The 16867-nt window shown below is 44.7% G+C and overlaps 1 protein-coding gene and 1 long non-coding RNA gene across 4 annotated transcripts in view; one reads left to right on the forward strand and one right to left on the reverse strand.

Moving 5' to 3' along the window:
- Positions 1-762: 762 nt before the first annotated feature.
- The window catches only part of USP12 (ubiquitin specific peptidase 12), a 106074-nt gene continuing 89969 nt past the window's right edge, over positions 763-16867 (reverse strand). For 2 of the 3 annotated variants that reach the window (XM_023250229.2, XM_045045350.1), the window contains 3 exons: positions 7810-8007; positions 5238-5316; positions 763-4000 (listed from right to left, as the gene is read on the reverse strand). In XM_023250229.2, coding sequence (XP_023105997.1) covers positions 3899-4000; positions 5238-5316; positions 7810-8007 — 379 coding nt within the window. In that variant the 3' untranslated portion in view covers positions 763-3898. The remainder of the gene's footprint in view (positions 4001-5237; positions 5317-7809; positions 8008-16867) is intronic. The other variant, XM_045045340.1, reaches the window with a different exon arrangement.
- Positions 12805-15208, forward strand: LOC123382129. The gene is made up of 2 exons (XR_006590052.1): positions 12805-13209; positions 14179-15208. It is a non-coding gene; the product is annotated as an uncharacterized LOC123382129 (long non-coding RNA).

The raw sequence follows: 16867 nt of genomic DNA on the forward strand, positions 1-16867 counted from the left end.
TTTGGAAAGGCAAGGCTACTACATAAAGACCAATGCAGGCACGGGATTACAGGCGCCGGTTTACACACACGGAACGCTGTTCTCGGAAAATCTCTTTGGGTAACAGAATCAGCGAGTTTGCAGCAAGAGCAGTAAAGGCAGTTCCCCAAGTGTACACAGCTGAAGCTGGACCACCACAGGGGTCAGGGGCACCGTGTTTGTGCGGCCAAAAAAATCCAGGTTGAACTGTCAACTCCCCCCAAACTTAACTATTAATAGCCTACTTTTTTTTTTTTTTTTAATCTTGAGAGAGCGAGAGAGACCACGGAAGTGGGGAGGTGCAGAGAGAGAGAGAGAGAGAGAGAGAATCCCAAGCAGGCTCCACACAGTCAGTGAACAGCCTGATGCGGGGCTCGTACTCCCAAACCGTGAAATCGTAACCGGAGCCGAAATCGAGAGTCAGGCGCTTAACTGACTGAGCCACCCGGGCGCCCCCCTAATAGCCTACCGTTGGCCTGAAGCCTTACCGATGGCATAAACAGGCGGTTAACACACATTTTGGATACGTGTTACATACCTGCGTTCTTACAAGAAAGCTAAATAAAGTGTTCAGAAACTCCCAAGGGAAAATGTGTTCACCATACTACGATACCGTGTCTAAGGAACAAAATCCGCTTAACAAGTAGGACCCACGCGATTCCAACCCATGTTGTTCGAGGGTCTGCCCTTCCAATTCTCAAAGACGTTTTAGGGAAAAAAAAAACACACTTAAAAACCCGCAGGCACAAATAAACCAACTTTAATAGATATTATTTTGTATTTATATAGCGCCTTCTTCAAGAACCTTAGATGCTTTACAGACATTATATCTAATTAATCCCCACAACAACCCTGTGAGGTAGGTATTACTCCCATTTTACAAGACAGGGAGACTGAAGCACAGAGAGGTTAAGTGACTTGCCCAAGGTCACACAGTTAAATTCACTGAGGAGCCAGGACCTGAGCGCCTTAGCCTCCCGGCTCCCAGTTTAATACCTCATGAGAGAATCTTTAATGAAAAGTATCCTTAAAGAAAGTATCAAGAGTAGTATGTTACGAAAGTGAGGTCTTTCTACTGCCACCACGGAAAAGAAAAACCCGATACTCATCGGTAGAGGCAACAAGATCCATATATTACACGTTTCCTTTTTTCCCTTTTCCTGAAGTCTCACGGCCCCCGTCTTGAGCAATCGTCTACAGGTGAAGTTTCTGAGACAGGAGCCGGACGACTTAGCGGTGAGACTGAATTTAGCATATTTACTTTCGGTTACGATGACCTGTGGAAATTTTTATTCCAATATACAAAATATGGGACAGCCATCCCAACAAACATGTACATAGTTAGCAACCGGCCGCCATTTACAACGTAAACCCACCCCTCGTTTCAGTCACAGTCGACCAACAACCTCACAATGCTTTCTCTCTGGGTCCCTTCTCTCGCTATACCTGCATTTGCCCCCCACCCCAACCCCAACCCTGTGCTTTTAAAGTCTGCTGCGTTTCGGGTGAGCTTCCAAACATGTTACGCAGACGCGGCTGTACTAAGAGTAAAAAGGAAATTGAGACCCATCACCCCACAGTCCCTCCCCTGACAAATCGTACTATTAAACACGGTGTAGACGTGAACAGTGTGCGACTACCAAGGAGCTCAACGAAAATGCTAGAACTTGCTTCGATAGGAAACTTCGCCTTGCCTTTTACTGTGGTTTTTACAATGCAAAACGGAGACACGAACACAGCGTAGCATCCCAGTGCTGTACCTCTGTGCAAATGACCTCATCTATCTTTCTAATACGTGCTGTGGCCTAACTCAAGTAAACAACGGGACTCGGCCTCACTCTACTTCCTTCTCTGCGCTGAAAGCTACGGAAACACAGCCGTAAATTCCGAGACAATTTGGTTTAAGCCCTCAAAATAAAAAAAAAAATGTATCCACCTCCCCTGTCCTGTGACCTTCCCCTTCCCCTTCCCCGCATTCTCTGAGTCTCTGTGCAATGTTGTAACCAGGCGGGCTACGCCATCGCAATCGCGATCGGTATAAGCCCGTTCCGGCCGGCCATAAGGCTTTAGCGACTGTATCTGAAAAAGCAAGGTGTCAAAATACGTCGTAATTTTTCTCCCAGCGTATCTGTTTAAACAGCCCCATTAGCCAAGCGACCCTGTTAAAGATCAGTTCACGGAACGAACAGGTGAAGTCATTTCCTGAGCTAAAAGATACAGATAATAAAATGTTAATAAATAGCAGCAGACAAAAATTTTTTTTCGTGGTTTTTTTTCATATTCAACAGTATTAGTAAAATAAGTTTAGAAAATTACAGCAATTAAAAAAAAAAAAATCACTGCCTGAAAAGACTTGAAGAACATCCAAGGCCTGATTGCTATTATTCCGAATATACAGTCAATTATCTTCTGCACGTGACATTCGGCCACCGTCAACTCACTGATGCATGGGGAAGCGTCAACCACAATGGTTCACATACACTTTACATTACATACATTACTTCTTAAAACCCCCGACAGAATGAAGTCTTGACAAATGCAAAGCTTAGTTTCTGAACACTCTTCCAGTAGATCTGCAAAGATGGGGGGGGGGGGGGGGGGGGCGGATGGGGAGAAAAGGACTTGCTTCGCGTGTTTCTGGTCTGCTTCCTTAAAATTTCATCCTCGCACGGTCTGCAGCTAGGCACCCAGGCTGCTGGGGTTACGACAGGTTCCTTCTTCCCAGGGTAAAGAATGACATTCGAAAAGAACGCTAACTGCCAAGACACGACTTTTCCGAACACGGCTGCAACTTGAAACGTCAGGGTATTTAAGGATTCTGAAGACTGGTGAGCCACCACTGCACCAGAATTTCATCGATCGTTCCAACCGTGACAGGGAATTTTTGATAAGTTTTTTTACTTTACAAAATTAAAGCTGAGTAAAATCAGTGACTTATAAACCATGACAAAAGGACAAATATTTAGTCAGAGATATCAGTTCCTCCTGAAAAAGAGTATTTACCTCCTCTCAGTGTAATTTTTCTTAAGGTATCTTACGATTTAAAATGGTTTAAAATTCACCTTAAAAATAGAAACAAACAAAAGGACGAGTTCAATTGACAAAAACTAATAAAAATAAGCTCAAATTTACTGACAGAATCGTGGGCACTTCATACAATACTTAGACTCTACCAGTTTTAAGTAAAATAAATAAGAAAAAAACTTATAATTACAAAGCCAGTCTTTCCCCTTGGGGAAACAAAAAGCCACTTTTGACCAGTTGTTCCCTACATATACATATACTGTATATTATTATAAGCTTCTTCAGAGAAGCAAAACATATTTGTCTTCCTGACACCGGATTCTAGTCATCTGTTCGTTTTTACATCAGAAAGGCAACTGCAAGTGTTGGGCCCAAATGTAGTTCTGGTTTACGCCTGAAAAGACCACCGGGTGTTCCCTCTACGTGTGTGTATTCGACACGGGCAAATTTACGCGGCGCGTTCAGGATCACCTCCCGAAATGATCGCTACAACCTAGCACAGATTCCCACTCTTTCTCCTGCACCCCCAAGGAGTTCAAACCATTACTGGTGCAACGAATAAAGAGAAAATGCATGTCAATTACTGGAAGGCGGTTTCACGAGAGGAGCTGCTATCTCTGATCTCACTTCCTTGTTGTGTGGAACTGCACGGACGGCATGATACCTGAGCAAATAAATCAACTACCATGATAGGAAGAGCGTGTGAATCCATAGTCTTTGCTTTATTGTGTGCAAAGTGTGCTACTGCCCCCTGAGCTTCCTGCATTTCTCTTTTCTTGAAAAATCAGTGCTTGATCCTTTGCAAAATAACCAGAGAAGAAATGAGGCAGAAAGTATCTCTTCATCACGGTCCCCCTCAGTCCCGAGACTGATAGAAAAGGATGTAACCAGACTCAGAGTTCTTTGAGATATCTGATGTCAACCCGTAGAATTCTTCAATAGCTTGTGCATCAATTTTCTGCGGGGCAAAATGTAAACATTAGTACGAAAGTGAGCTCTTGGAACTGCTTCAATCCAATAAAACCTCCCACATTTCTTAGAATCGTGTCTTTCATTGGGGCTATAAAACAGCTCTGCACAGTAAGAACAGCTTAAGTTAACAGGGCTGATGATGCCAAGTACTGGTAAGAACATGAAGCAAACAGGACTCTCAGACACAGCTCGTAGGAATGTAAAACGATTCGGAGACTTTGGGGAAATGTGTCACGTTGTCTTCTAAAGCTGAACGCACAAACTACCCTTTGATCCAGCAATCCTATTCCTAGGGAACAGAATTTCTACCTGGACTGTAAGAAACCACGAATTCCCAACCATTCGTGACCTACGAAAATGGCAATTTCAGATGGTCCAACCTAACACACCCAAGAAAAGTGAGTGCGCGTGTCTAGCCAAAGACTTACACCGGGGTCATGGAGGCAGTTTTATTTCAGCAATGGGCAAAAACGCAAGCTTCTAACTTGTTCTGTTCTGACAACGGGCAATTACAATAAAAAAGAAAACCCTACTATTGGCAACACGATTGAACTGCTAGATACAATGATGAGCGGAAAAGGGCAGACACAAAAGAAGGCATATTGGACGGGTCCGTTTATATTCAAACGGAGGCAAAACAATAATGAGAATGATAAGCCTCAAAAGAGCCAGGAGCCGGTCAAGGGGATGGTGGGGAGAAGGGAGGAAAGCTGTGAGGACGGACCAGAAAGAGGATAAAGGAGGCTCACTGGGGTGCTGAAAGTGCACTTGATCTTGATAGTGGTTACAGTGTGTGTGTGTGTGTGTGTGTGTGTGTGTGTGTGTGCGCGCGCGCGCAAATACAGGTGCGTGCACGTTCACATAAAAATTCAAGTTGTTGCTTAAGATTTGTGTACTTTATATATATTATAACTCAATAATTTTTTTTAACCTCAATTTTTTTTTTAAACAATGAAAGCTTTTTTTTTTTTTTTTTTTTTTTTTAAGCTAGCTCTGTTGTCGAAAGCTTTTGTTTTATCCTAAGCATTTTAAAGGTTACCTGACCATTCAAGCATTGGGATTGCCTGTTGGGGAGTAAGAAGTAGGAATCAGATAATCTGAAGACCTCAACAGTTGCCTAATACTCGTCACCTGTCATATGAATGAGAGGCTGGGAGAAAAAAAAGAAGAGTGAAATACACACCCAACTTTGAAGAAAAATAAGAAATTCAGGAACTACTTACTTCTACAATGTCGTCATCAAACAACAACCAAAAATCATGACTCTTAACTATTGCGATATAATGTCCTCGATTGGGACCACTAAAACAAAGAGAAAGAAAAGTTAATTTCACACAATGTTTATTAACATCATTCTTCTATGCCCGAATTTCACGTTCTATAAAGCAGCATAACTGAAACCGATGAAAATAGTCCTTACCTATCCTTCCCCAAAGTATCAAGCCACATTGATGTGAACTGGCATTCTATTTTAAAATAAAATAATTAGCACTCTACTTTGAAAGATATAATCAGCATTCTATTTATATGAAGTTACGCTATTAAAATTATTTGTCTTTTATAACTTATTATTTTTAAAATAATTTTCAAATTTGCTTCTATGAAAAATGTAAATACATTTTTTTCTAGCATTTTGAGGGGGGTGGGGGTGTCACTGTCTGAGTTAAACTACAGAACAACACAAGCAAAAATTTTGTTCTAAGTCTTACTCTCTTCGGAAAAGTTTTTCTCTTGAGGAAAGGTATCGTGTGATAGTTAAACAAGCAAAGATATCAAATCTACAGTTCTGAAATCAATCAAGCTTGACCTTCATAAACTTCTTTAAAAACAGATGACATTTTGTTAGTATTGTTAGTGCTATTTTTAAGTACCTAGATCTTAGCACCGGTATTAGAATGGTCTCTGCGTCTCATTTTAAACAAATCTGGAATAAAGAAATCTAGAAACTCATAAAAATGCATGTGGGACTGTTTCTTCAACAACAATAAATCCTTTGCTTTATAAAAGACGTGGTGAAGATTTCAACTTCTCCCCGTTTAAGTAGGATTCATTATAAAAGCTTCTACATAATTCTTCATGAAATTATAATTCCACTGTAATTGTTATAGTATAGAATTTGAGATAATTTTCCACACAAAGTACTGTTAATGTGAACATTATCTTAAGAGTAGCAACATGAGATAAAGGAATAAGCAGCCTCTGTGCCTCCTGGTGTCGGCTCCTCTGACCCGGTTAGGGGAGCCGAGTACCCGAGGTGACAAAGCGACACAAACAAGAGGACCGCTCTTTCCCCACAGACGAAAACCCCTCAGAACTAGTTTTTTAAGAAGGCTTTTAATTCTAAAATTCTGAAATAAAAACCAAAATAAACAGATTTTCCCCATTTCTCGGGGGTTCATCTAAAGAATCACGTGTTTATATAAGAGGCTAAGAATTTTATTTTATTTTATTTTTTTTTGTACTTTTTTAAGGTGGTAGAAAGGCAGAGAGAATCACAGAAAGGCTGAGGAACAGAGCCTGAGAGGGAGGAGGCAGGTGGGGGACACAAAAGTTAGGCATCGGGCAGCTCGGCTTTTTCCTTCGGCAAACAGGTGGTTTGAAGAACAGACAGAAGTCGGTTACAGAAACTAATAGGAGGAGGAAGGGCTGAGGCTCCTAAACTTACTAGGCGCCCAGGAAGGCCGTTTATTAGGGATTTGCATCCTGAACACAAAACAGGCTCACTGCAGTGGGCGTGAGTGCCTAACGTGGGCACGTAAGTGTGTCGCTTTCTGTGGGGATCAGAAAGACACCAACGCTTCCTGCCCGAGGACACGGTCAGTGCAGCAGATAACCTTCCACAAACACATTTTGGGGCAAAACAGAACATAAAAGCAGAGCTGCAGGCACAGTGGAACGGACAGATGCCGTCCGGCGAGAGAGGAGGTGGGAGGGACAGGGCTGAGGACTCCAGGAAGGTTGGTTGGGGGGGGGGGGGGGGCTGAGATGGGCCGAAAGGGTCACACTTAAGAATTCCACAAGCACCTGTTAGAAATCTATGCGCCACTGAGGAGGGAGAACGCATAGCTGGACTGGCACGGGCTTGCCGAGGACGAGCGTCCTCGACAGTTGAAGGATGCAGGCAAAGTAAACCATCTACGCTCTCATGTGAAATCTTACTACAGATAAATCTGATAAATAAAAAAGACTTTTAAATGCTGTTAATCTGTATTTATTCTGAGAGAGAGAGAGAGAGAGAGAGAGAGAACGAGCAGGGGAGGGGCGGAGAGAGGGAGACAGAGGATCCTAAGCAGGCTCTGCGCTGTCAGCACAGAGCCTGATGTGGGGCTTGAACCCACAAACCGTGAGATGATGACACAAGCTGAAATCAAGAGTCAGACACTCAACCCACTGAGCCACCCAGGCGTCCTAAATGTTGTTACTCTTTTGTTAACGGACAAATCATTTCCTGTTTTAAGAAGTGCCTGTTCTCATAAGGGAAACATATACAAACTGATAAAAAACACAACACAAAGCAGTAAGTTACGGCTAGCGATACACATCTAGTAGCTATGTGAACACAGAGGCGTGGAACCAAATGTAGTACTATTTCAATGCAGTAATATTTCAGTATACCAAAGTTTAAGGAGGAAATGATAAACGCACTGTATCTGAAACATCCATCTTGCAATCAACCTATCCTGACACGACAACCTGGAAGCATCGAGAGCCTCGGAAAGATCTACGCCAGGACCATCCCGAACGCCCGCCCCACAGACCAAGAACCTTGCCAGCTCGTCCCTCGGATGCAGTTACCTTCCACAGTGAACCACCACGGCGACGAGGTCGTACATTCTGTCAGGATTGGTTGCGTCGCCAGAGGTGTTAAACAGACGAAGTTCTAAAGGAAAAACTACCCGGTAAGACAGTTTTGTGTATCGATGAAGTTGATCCATGTACTTAAACCTCTTCAGGTGCAGAGCTAGAATCATGGGCAGTTTTTTAACTTTCATCCTATTCAAATAAACACGGAGACAGAATTTCATAAAAGACATTCACACCATGTCCTTAAAAGAACTATCAAACTTTAGGATTCCATTAACAAACCATTAGTAGTTTTAATAGCCCAGCACTGCCCAGTTTTGCATCTTTCTACCAATTACTTCTATGTTGGCAAAACAACATTCTGAACATCTGAAGACTATCCCACCCCACCCGTCATCGACAAACCACATAAATCTAATTCATACTCAATACGGCTTCAAAACAGATGAACGACATCAGCCCGCTGTTAAGAAATCCTTATTCTGAAATCCAGGTCCCTAATGATAAGGCAAACTGCACATGATGCCTATGATTGGTGGAGGAGAACCAGTTCCTTAGAGCTGCTAACTCCTTTGGATGTGAGGAGAGACTGAAATCCATGTGTCCCATCAGTCTATATAATTCAGTAACAGACTGACACGAGAAAAGCATGAAAGACCATTCTGCGAAAGGTGTTTGCCAGAGATAAGAAGTAACTCCGCATTAGGAATAAGGACTACGTGTATCCTCGAAAAGAGAGTAAAATGACCTGCAAATTTAGGGTTGAGTTTTTTACTGTAAAACACCGGCTATTCTCCACACTCTAAGTAATCTTTATTACGCCCTTAAATGTCATTTCGCCCCGACACGACTCCGCACTCCTGGCTCCTCCTAATGACAGCCTGTTCTTCTGAAGGCTCAGCTCAAACGCTGTCCCCCCCACACAAGTAACCCCTCTCTTCAATCCCCCATCGGCACTTTCTAGATTCACTCTATGCATGTACGGTTTATGACCCCATCACATGTTTATGATGATCATGGGTCTTTCTCTTCTTCTAGGGTCTAAAATCTTGCCAGGGAGAAACCATTTTTATTTTGTTTTCATTTTCTTTCTCTATCGAGCAACATGCCTGGCACGTGACAGATACCTGACAAGTGTTGCAGCACTGAATTCCGTAAGCGTTCAATGAAGCAAAACACTTCATTAATTAAAAAACGAAATTTACTAAGCCATTGCCCCTAATGAAGTGAAAACAAAAATCATTCTGTAGCATCTCGCTAAACCTGCATCCTACAGATCTTAAATGCGGTGGGCAGCTTGTTATTCCGGAAACATTTACTATTCTACCCTGGCCTTTGAAAAACATTAGCAAGAAAAAACATAAACAGATACTCATTCCCGGAAAGAAAGCTAACAGTGTAAGAGTCTTTATGGCCTTTGCCTCAGTAATCCCAACTTCTAGAACTTAAATATATCCTCTCAGATACAAGACGTCTGAAAAACATTCACTTCTAGAGTTATTTTAGATCGTGAAAAACTGGGAAAATCCTAGAGACAGGCATGCGACAGAGATATTATGGGTTCAGTTCCAGACCACCACAGTAAAGTCAGCATTGCAATAAAGCCAACGGAATGACATTTTTGGTCTCCCAGTGCACATAAGAGTTAGGTTGACATTATACCGTGTCCATTAAATGTGCGATATCATTACGTCCAGAAAAAAACAATGCAGATACCTTAATTAAAAAACACTTCATTGTGAAAAACTGCAACCCATCACCTAAGCCTTCAGCGAGTCATAATCTCTTTGCTGGGGAAGGGTCCTGGCTCACTGCTGACTGATGGGGGTAGTGATGATGAAGGTCGCTGGGGTGCTGCGGCATTTCTTAAAAGAAGATCATCAAGTCTGCCACACTGACGGACTCTTCCTCTAGTGAACGATTTCTCTAGAGCGCGAGATGCTGTCTGAGAGCATTTCACTCACAGAACTTTCCTCAAAATTAGAACCAGTCTTTTCAAACCCTGCCCTGCTTTAACTACCAAGTTTGTGTAGTATTCCAAATCCTTCGTTGACACTTCAACCGGCTTCACAGCATCGTCAGCAGGAGCAGATTCCAGCTCGAGAAATCACGTTCTCTGCTCGGCCGTGAGAAGCAGTCCTCACCCCATCGCGTCCTATCACGAGATCCCAGCAACGCCGTCCACCTTCAGGCCCCGCTTCTAGTCCTGGTTCTCTCGCTGTTTCCACCCCATCCGCCGTGACTGCCTCCACTGCCGTCCCCAACCTCCAAAGTCATCCCCGAGGGTGGGAATCAACTTCTGCCAAACTCTTATAAAAGATATTTTGACCTCTTCCCGTTGTTCTTAATGGCTTTCCATTTCAGGAGGGATTTAATTTACTTTGCCCAGATCCATCAGAGGAATCGCTGTCTGTGGCACCTGCAACTTTATGAAATGTATTTCTTGAAAAATAAGAAAGTCAGACTGACTCCTTGATCCACGGGCTGTGGAATGGACGCTTGTCAAAAGGCACGAAAACATTCATCTCAGGGCACAATCTCCATCAGAGCTCTTGGGTGACCAGGCAGCATGACCGATGGATGAAGAGTAAAACTTGAAAGGAATCTTTTTTCTGCTTTTTCCCTGGGCAGAAGGTCTCAACGGTGGGCCTCAAATATTCAGTAAACCACGTTGTAAACAGATGTGCTGTCATCCAGGCCTTGTTGTTCCATTTATAGAGCAGAGCGGATTTGGCGTAATTCTGGAGGGCCCCAGCATTTTCAGAATGGCCAGTGAGCATCAGTTTCAGGTCACCAGCTGCGTTAGCCCCTAACAAGAGAGCCCTGTCCTCTGACGCTCCGAAGCCAGGCCCGGACTTCCCTCTAGGTGTGCAAGTCCTTGATGGCACGCATCGTCTTCCACAGACGGTTGTTCTGTCTACACCAACCACCTTCGTGAACGATCTTAGCCAGACCTTCTGGAGAACTTGCTGTGGCTTCCACATTAGCACTGGCTGCTTCGCCTTTACTTTCACGTCACAGTCGGCTTCTCTCCTCAACCCCCACCCCTGCAGCTTCCAATTTTTCTCTTGCAGCTTCCTCGCCTCTCTCCGCCTTCAGAAAGTTGAAGAGAGTTTTGAGGGCTTGCTCTGGGTCAGACTTTGGCTCAAGGGAATGTTGCGGCCGGTCTGCTCTTCTGTCTAGACCACTCACACCTTCTCCGTGTCGGACATAAGGCTGCTTCGCTTTCTTGTCACTTGTGCGTTCGCTGGAGGAGCACTCTTCGCGTCCTTCACGAACGTTTCCTCGGCACTTGCGACGTGGCTGGAGTTTGGCACAAAGGACCCAGCTTTCAGTCTGTCTCAGCCGTCAACGTGCCCTTCCTCACTAAGCTTCACCATTTCTAGCCTTGGATTCAAAGTGAGAGATGTGGGACTTGTGCTTTCACTGGCGCACGGAGGGGTCACTGCAGGGTTACTAACGGGCCTAGTTTCAATATTGTTGTGTCTCAGAGACTAGAGCAGCCGGAGGAGAGGGAAAGGGGGCCGGGGCGGGGGGCGGGGGGCGGGGGCAGGGGGGGGGGGCGGACGGGAGAGCACTCAGAGGACATGCAACTCTCATCAAGTAAGCTCACCATCTTGTAAGGGAGTGGTCTGTGCTACCCCCAAACATTACACCAGTGACATCGGAGAGCACGGGTCGTTATACGAAACGTGATAATAACGAGAAAGCATGAAATTTGGTGGGAATTGCCAAAATATGACACAGAGACACAAAGTGAGCAAATGCTGTTGGAAAAAGGGCCTCAATAGACTTGCTCGACGCAAGGATGCCATGAACCTCCAATATGTTAAAAAAAAAAAAAAAACAAAAACGCAGCGAAGTACAACAAAGCAGGGCACAATAAAATGAGGTGTGCCTGTACCTGTCTTACAGAAACTCCTTCATAAAAGAGGGAATGATCACCAACTCATTTCTGAGGCCAGCTGAAAGCCGGTACCAAAACCTGACAGCGGTATTACAAGAAAATCCCAGACCAATAAGATCCCTCACGGTATCTCAAAGATGTGAAAACCAACAGAACATTAGCAGACTGAATCCGGCAACATATAAACCTCCCTTGGCGATGATATTATAGTTCTCCTAAATGACACGCTGATGTTTTTTCCTCAGGTTCTTTGTAAATAAAGACCAGTAACTGCAAAACTGGAAAGATTCCTTTATGTCCCTGAATTAACAAAGTAATCATAAATTTGTAAGGAGCATTTTAAAATATTAATAGAGCCCATTTCTCCTCCGGAAGAAAAGGGTCCTCAGCCCAACTTCAGTTTTCCGGAAATTTTCGATCTCCGCAGAAAAACGATGCTTACCCACGATGTGATTTTGAAAAACAAGCACGTCCCCTTGCAACCTCATCAGAGTATTCTGGACCAGGAATGAGCGGACTGCAGATACTAGTTTCTTAGCAAAAATGTACGCCCTCGTCATACACCAGGTTACAAAGTCAATGCCTACAGCAGCCACCGTCAGAAGGGGTGGCGGGCACATCTTCTCAACCCGGGGCCCCACGACCCAGCGAGCAGACCCTGACGAGAGAAGTCGTGTGCCCGAGATTTATCGGAGCGCTGCTCTGGGGGCCGAGTGGGGAAAGCCGAGAGGGAAGAGGAGGAAGCCAGCTGAGGGTTCAGTCTCGGGAAAAAGCCCACAGAGAGCAGCTCCAGCTTGGTCCCTCGGGGAAACCCTGCCTGGACTCTGAATCTCGCTGCAGATTTCTCTGGAGCGTGGCGAGGTGACTGGGCTTTCACACTCTCTTCTCCACCTGCCGGTCATAGGTCACAGGTTAAAAAAATTCCCAGAAGCTTCCTTCCTCCTCTGAAGAAGAGCCAGTGTGAAAGCGCCCCAAAGGAGTGGGGGTGGCGGAGAATGGGCCCTGAGGCCACTCCCTGACTAGAATACCGCCACTCTGCTGCAGGCAAGGGGGGGGGGGGGGCACGACAAAGGCGAATTCCATATTCTAGAGCCGTCTGCTGTCTGCAGATTCCCCAAGAATGGCCAGAAACCATTTTTTGAAGGAAAATTTCCCATTTGTGTAAACGGTGGGAGCCAAGCAAAGAGGTCCACACACACTGCGGGCCAGAGGGCACTAATATGCAAACTCTACCCCAGACAACTTTAACATCCCATCAGCACAAGCACGTAAGAACTTAATGGAATTCTGTTGGCAGAAGAGTTTCGTCATCGTACAGACAGAAAATCCCACCTTCTCGTGGACTGTCATGTCAACGAGGCCTAACTGGGGAAGGTCAGGCTGAGTGTGACAGGGAAACGGAAGTTATGGCTGCACGTGAGGAAGACACCAGACTGAGTGGGAAGCACCGAGAGGAGAGCTGGACCCGACGGAGCCTGACTCCAGTGGGTGTCATCAACGAAGGCAGGTCGGGGGACAGGGCAGATCCAGAGTGCCCCGACCGGGGGTGGGGGGCAAGAGTGCTGATCGCTATCTGGAGATGCTTCCAGGTGCGCATCCGGACAGCATCAACCTGTCAAAAGACAGAAGGACCTAGGCAACCGGACACACGGGTCAGATTCAGGAGGATTCCAAATGGGGGAGGGGGTGCTACCGTCTGAATGCTTGTGTCCCCCCAAAACTCATGTTCAAAACCTAATACCCAACCTGACGGTTCTAGGAGGTGGGGCCTCCGGGAGGTGCTTACACCATGAGGGTGGAGCCTTCACAGATGGGATTAGTGTCTTCACGAAAGACCCTAGAGAGCTTGCGGGAGTCCTTCCACCAGGCAGGAAGGCACCTGCTGGGGACCACGAAGAGGGCCCTCACTGGAACACAGCATGCTGGTGCCTCAATTCTAGACCGCCAGCTTCCAGAATGCGAACGAATCGATACATTTCTGCTATTTATAATCCGCCCAGTCTATGGGGTTTTGTTACGGCAGTCTCAGCAGACGGAGACAGGGTGTGTGTGAAAGGGCCGACTACTCCCGACGTGATACTAACCGTGACTAGAACCTGCACACGCAGAAAAACGATACGCATCTAGCTAGGGAAACCGAGCAGAAGGCAAGAACTTGGCCTCAGGAACAGGAAGAACCTCAGTTACCACTAGATCAGGGTGGACAGAGACAGGCAGCGGCCACAACAACCAGATGCTGAGTCACCTGGGCACTGCGTGAGTCGTCCTCAACGCCGCCCGCGGACAGCGGTGGGCCTGGAGGCGGGCTCGGCTGAATGTGGCCTAAAGGGAGAGAGAGTACAGGGAGGGGAGAGAGTACAGGGAGGGGAGAGAGTACAGGGAGGGGAGCGAGGAGGGGGTGTGGTGGAGAGCCGTTCAGGCTGGCTCAGCTCCCCACTGTCACTCGCCATCAGATCCCGCTCTCAGGGAGAAGGGAGTGACAGGCGAGTGCTCCTTAAAATCGCAAGCGGCACTCCCCGCCCGGAGGACAGGAAAACAGCACCTAAAACAACGCCAGAAGCCATCAAATCTTCTCGTTCCAGTTCCCCGGCTTCATCACCTTGCTTCTACCCTATGCTTTTATCCTCCCACTGGGTGACAGCTCGGGACTGTCTCATCCACATTTACCAACCTCGTATTTTTCCTGGACTGTGCTATACAGGGGTGCTACGTGAAAGGAGTCAATGTGCGGACGAATTCTGTATGAAAGATAAAAAGATAAATTTCTTCTATTCTCTGGGTCTCCTCAGGGTCCACAATATGAAGCATGAATAAACAATGAAGAGGAAATTTTACCATATAGCAAATTCATTCGATCACGGAATACTTATTTTAGGGCACCATTTCCAGAAATCGTTCTTTGACGTTGTTCCAAGATCGGCTGGTTGCAAAGAAGACACCGTCTTTACGTTAATACAAACACAGATTCCGAATGAAAGCCAAATCACATGCATTTTTCTATTGTGGTAAAAAACATATGAACTTTACTATCTTCACCCCTTTTAAACAGAGAGTATGGCAGCGTTCCCTATAAGCACACAGTTGTGCCACAGATCTCCAGAACTGTGGAGAAAATTGCCAAGTTTTCATTTTGCAAACTGAAAGTCTACACCCGCTGAATAACTCCTCTTCTTCCCTCCCCGCAGACCTGACAAGCACCATTTTATTTTGTCTCTCAGAATGTCACTACTTTGGATTCCTCAGATCACTCGAATCCTACAGAATTTGCCTTTTTGTGACCGGCTTACTTCACTTAACGTGATATGCTCAAGATTCATCTATGTTAGATGTGACAAGATTTCCTTCCTTGTCAAGGCTGAACGAGACCCCATTTTATGCTCATCCCACATTTTCTTTATCCGCTCATCTGCAGATGGACATCTAAGCTGTTTCCTCCCGTTGGTTATTGTGAACGATGCAGCAATAAACACAGGGGTACACACATCTCTTCTGACACCGTTTTCAATCCTTTTGGATATATATCTAGAAGAAGGAACGCGAGATCATAAGGTAGTTCTATTTTCAGTATTTTGAGGAACCTCCACACTGTTTTCCACAGGAGCTATGCCAGTTTATATTCTCACCAATAGTGTACGAGGCTCCAGTTTCTCCACATCGTCGCCACACTTATTTTCTCACTTTCCAATAAAGGCCACCCTGACTGGTGTGAAAGGATACCTCACTGTAGTTCTGATGTGCCTTTTCCCGACGAGTAGCTTTAGTTGAGTATCTTCTCATATGCTTGGCGGCCATTTGTTTATCTTCTTTGGAGAAATGTTTACTCAAGTTCTTTGCCTGGTTTTTGTTGCTGAGCCGGACGAGTTCTTGGTATATTTTGGGTTATTAACCTCTTGTCACGTATTGGTTTTCAAATATTTTCTCCCATTCATGCCTTTTCACTCCACTTATCGTCTCCCTAGGTTACGCGTACATTTTTAAGCTTGACAGAGTCCCATCTGTCTACTTTTGCCTTTGTTGCTTGTGCTTTTTGGTGTCATATTTGAGAAATCATGGCCATATCCAAGGTCATGAAGACTTTCCGTTATTCTAGGAGTTTTACAGTTTCAGGTCGTATGTTTAGGTCTTTCATCCATTTTGAATTAAGTTTTGTACATGGTATAAGGTAAGGTTTTGCACATGGATATCCAGTGGTCCCAAAACATCGGGTGAAGAGACTGTGTACTTTCCCTATTTTTGTATCGTGCGGCCTTGGTGCACTTGTAGATCATCTGACCATGCGAGTGAGGGTTTATTTCTGGGCTCTCTACTCTTTTGCATTGATCTATAGGTCTGTCTTTATCCCAGTCCATGCCGTTTTAATTCCTGTAGCTTTGTAATAGGTTTTGAAGTCAGGAAGTGTGAGGCCTCCAGCTTTGTTTTCTTTAAAGATTGTTTTGGCTTTAAGAGTCCTTCGAGATTTCTCCTATGAATCGTGGGTGTTTTTTCCCCTATTTCATCAAAAACTGCTATGGAGATTTTGACAGAGGTTAAACTGAATCTGTAGACTCTTCTAGGTAGTATGACCATTTTAACAGTATTAAGTCTTCCAATCCATAAACGCAAGATATCTTTCCATCTACTTGTACATATCTTCTTTAATTTTTCAGTAATACTTTATAGTTTTCAGGGTACAAGTCTTTAGCCCCCATCAAGTCCATTTCTAAGTATTTTATTCCCTTTGATGCTACTGTAAATGGGATTCTTTTGTTAACTTTCTTTTCGGATTGTTCAGTTAGTGCCCAGAAATGCAACCGATTTTTGCATGTTGATTTCGTATCTGCACGTCTGCTGAATTGATTAGTTCTAACAAGGTTTTTTTTCTTGTTGTTGTTTCATCTTTAGGGTTTTCTGTCAATAAGATCGTTACCTGTGAACAGAGAGAATCTGACTTCTTCCTTTCCCTTTTGGATGCCTTTTATTTCTTTTTCTTTTTTTTGCCTAACTGCCCGGGCTACGATTTCTAATACTATGCTGAATAATGGCAAGACTAGGCATCCTTGTCTTGTTCCTGATCCTAGAGAAAAAGCTCTTATTTTTTTTAACCACTGGGTCTGATGTTAGCTGTGGGCTTGTTAGAGATGGCCTTTATTTATGTTGAGGTAT

The sequence above is a fragment of the Felis catus genome, chromosome A1 (genome assembly GCF_018350175.1).
Source record: "Felis catus isolate Fca126 chromosome A1, F.catus_Fca126_mat1.0, whole genome shotgun sequence".
NCBI lineage: Eukaryota > Metazoa > Chordata > Mammalia > Carnivora > Felidae > Felis > Felis catus.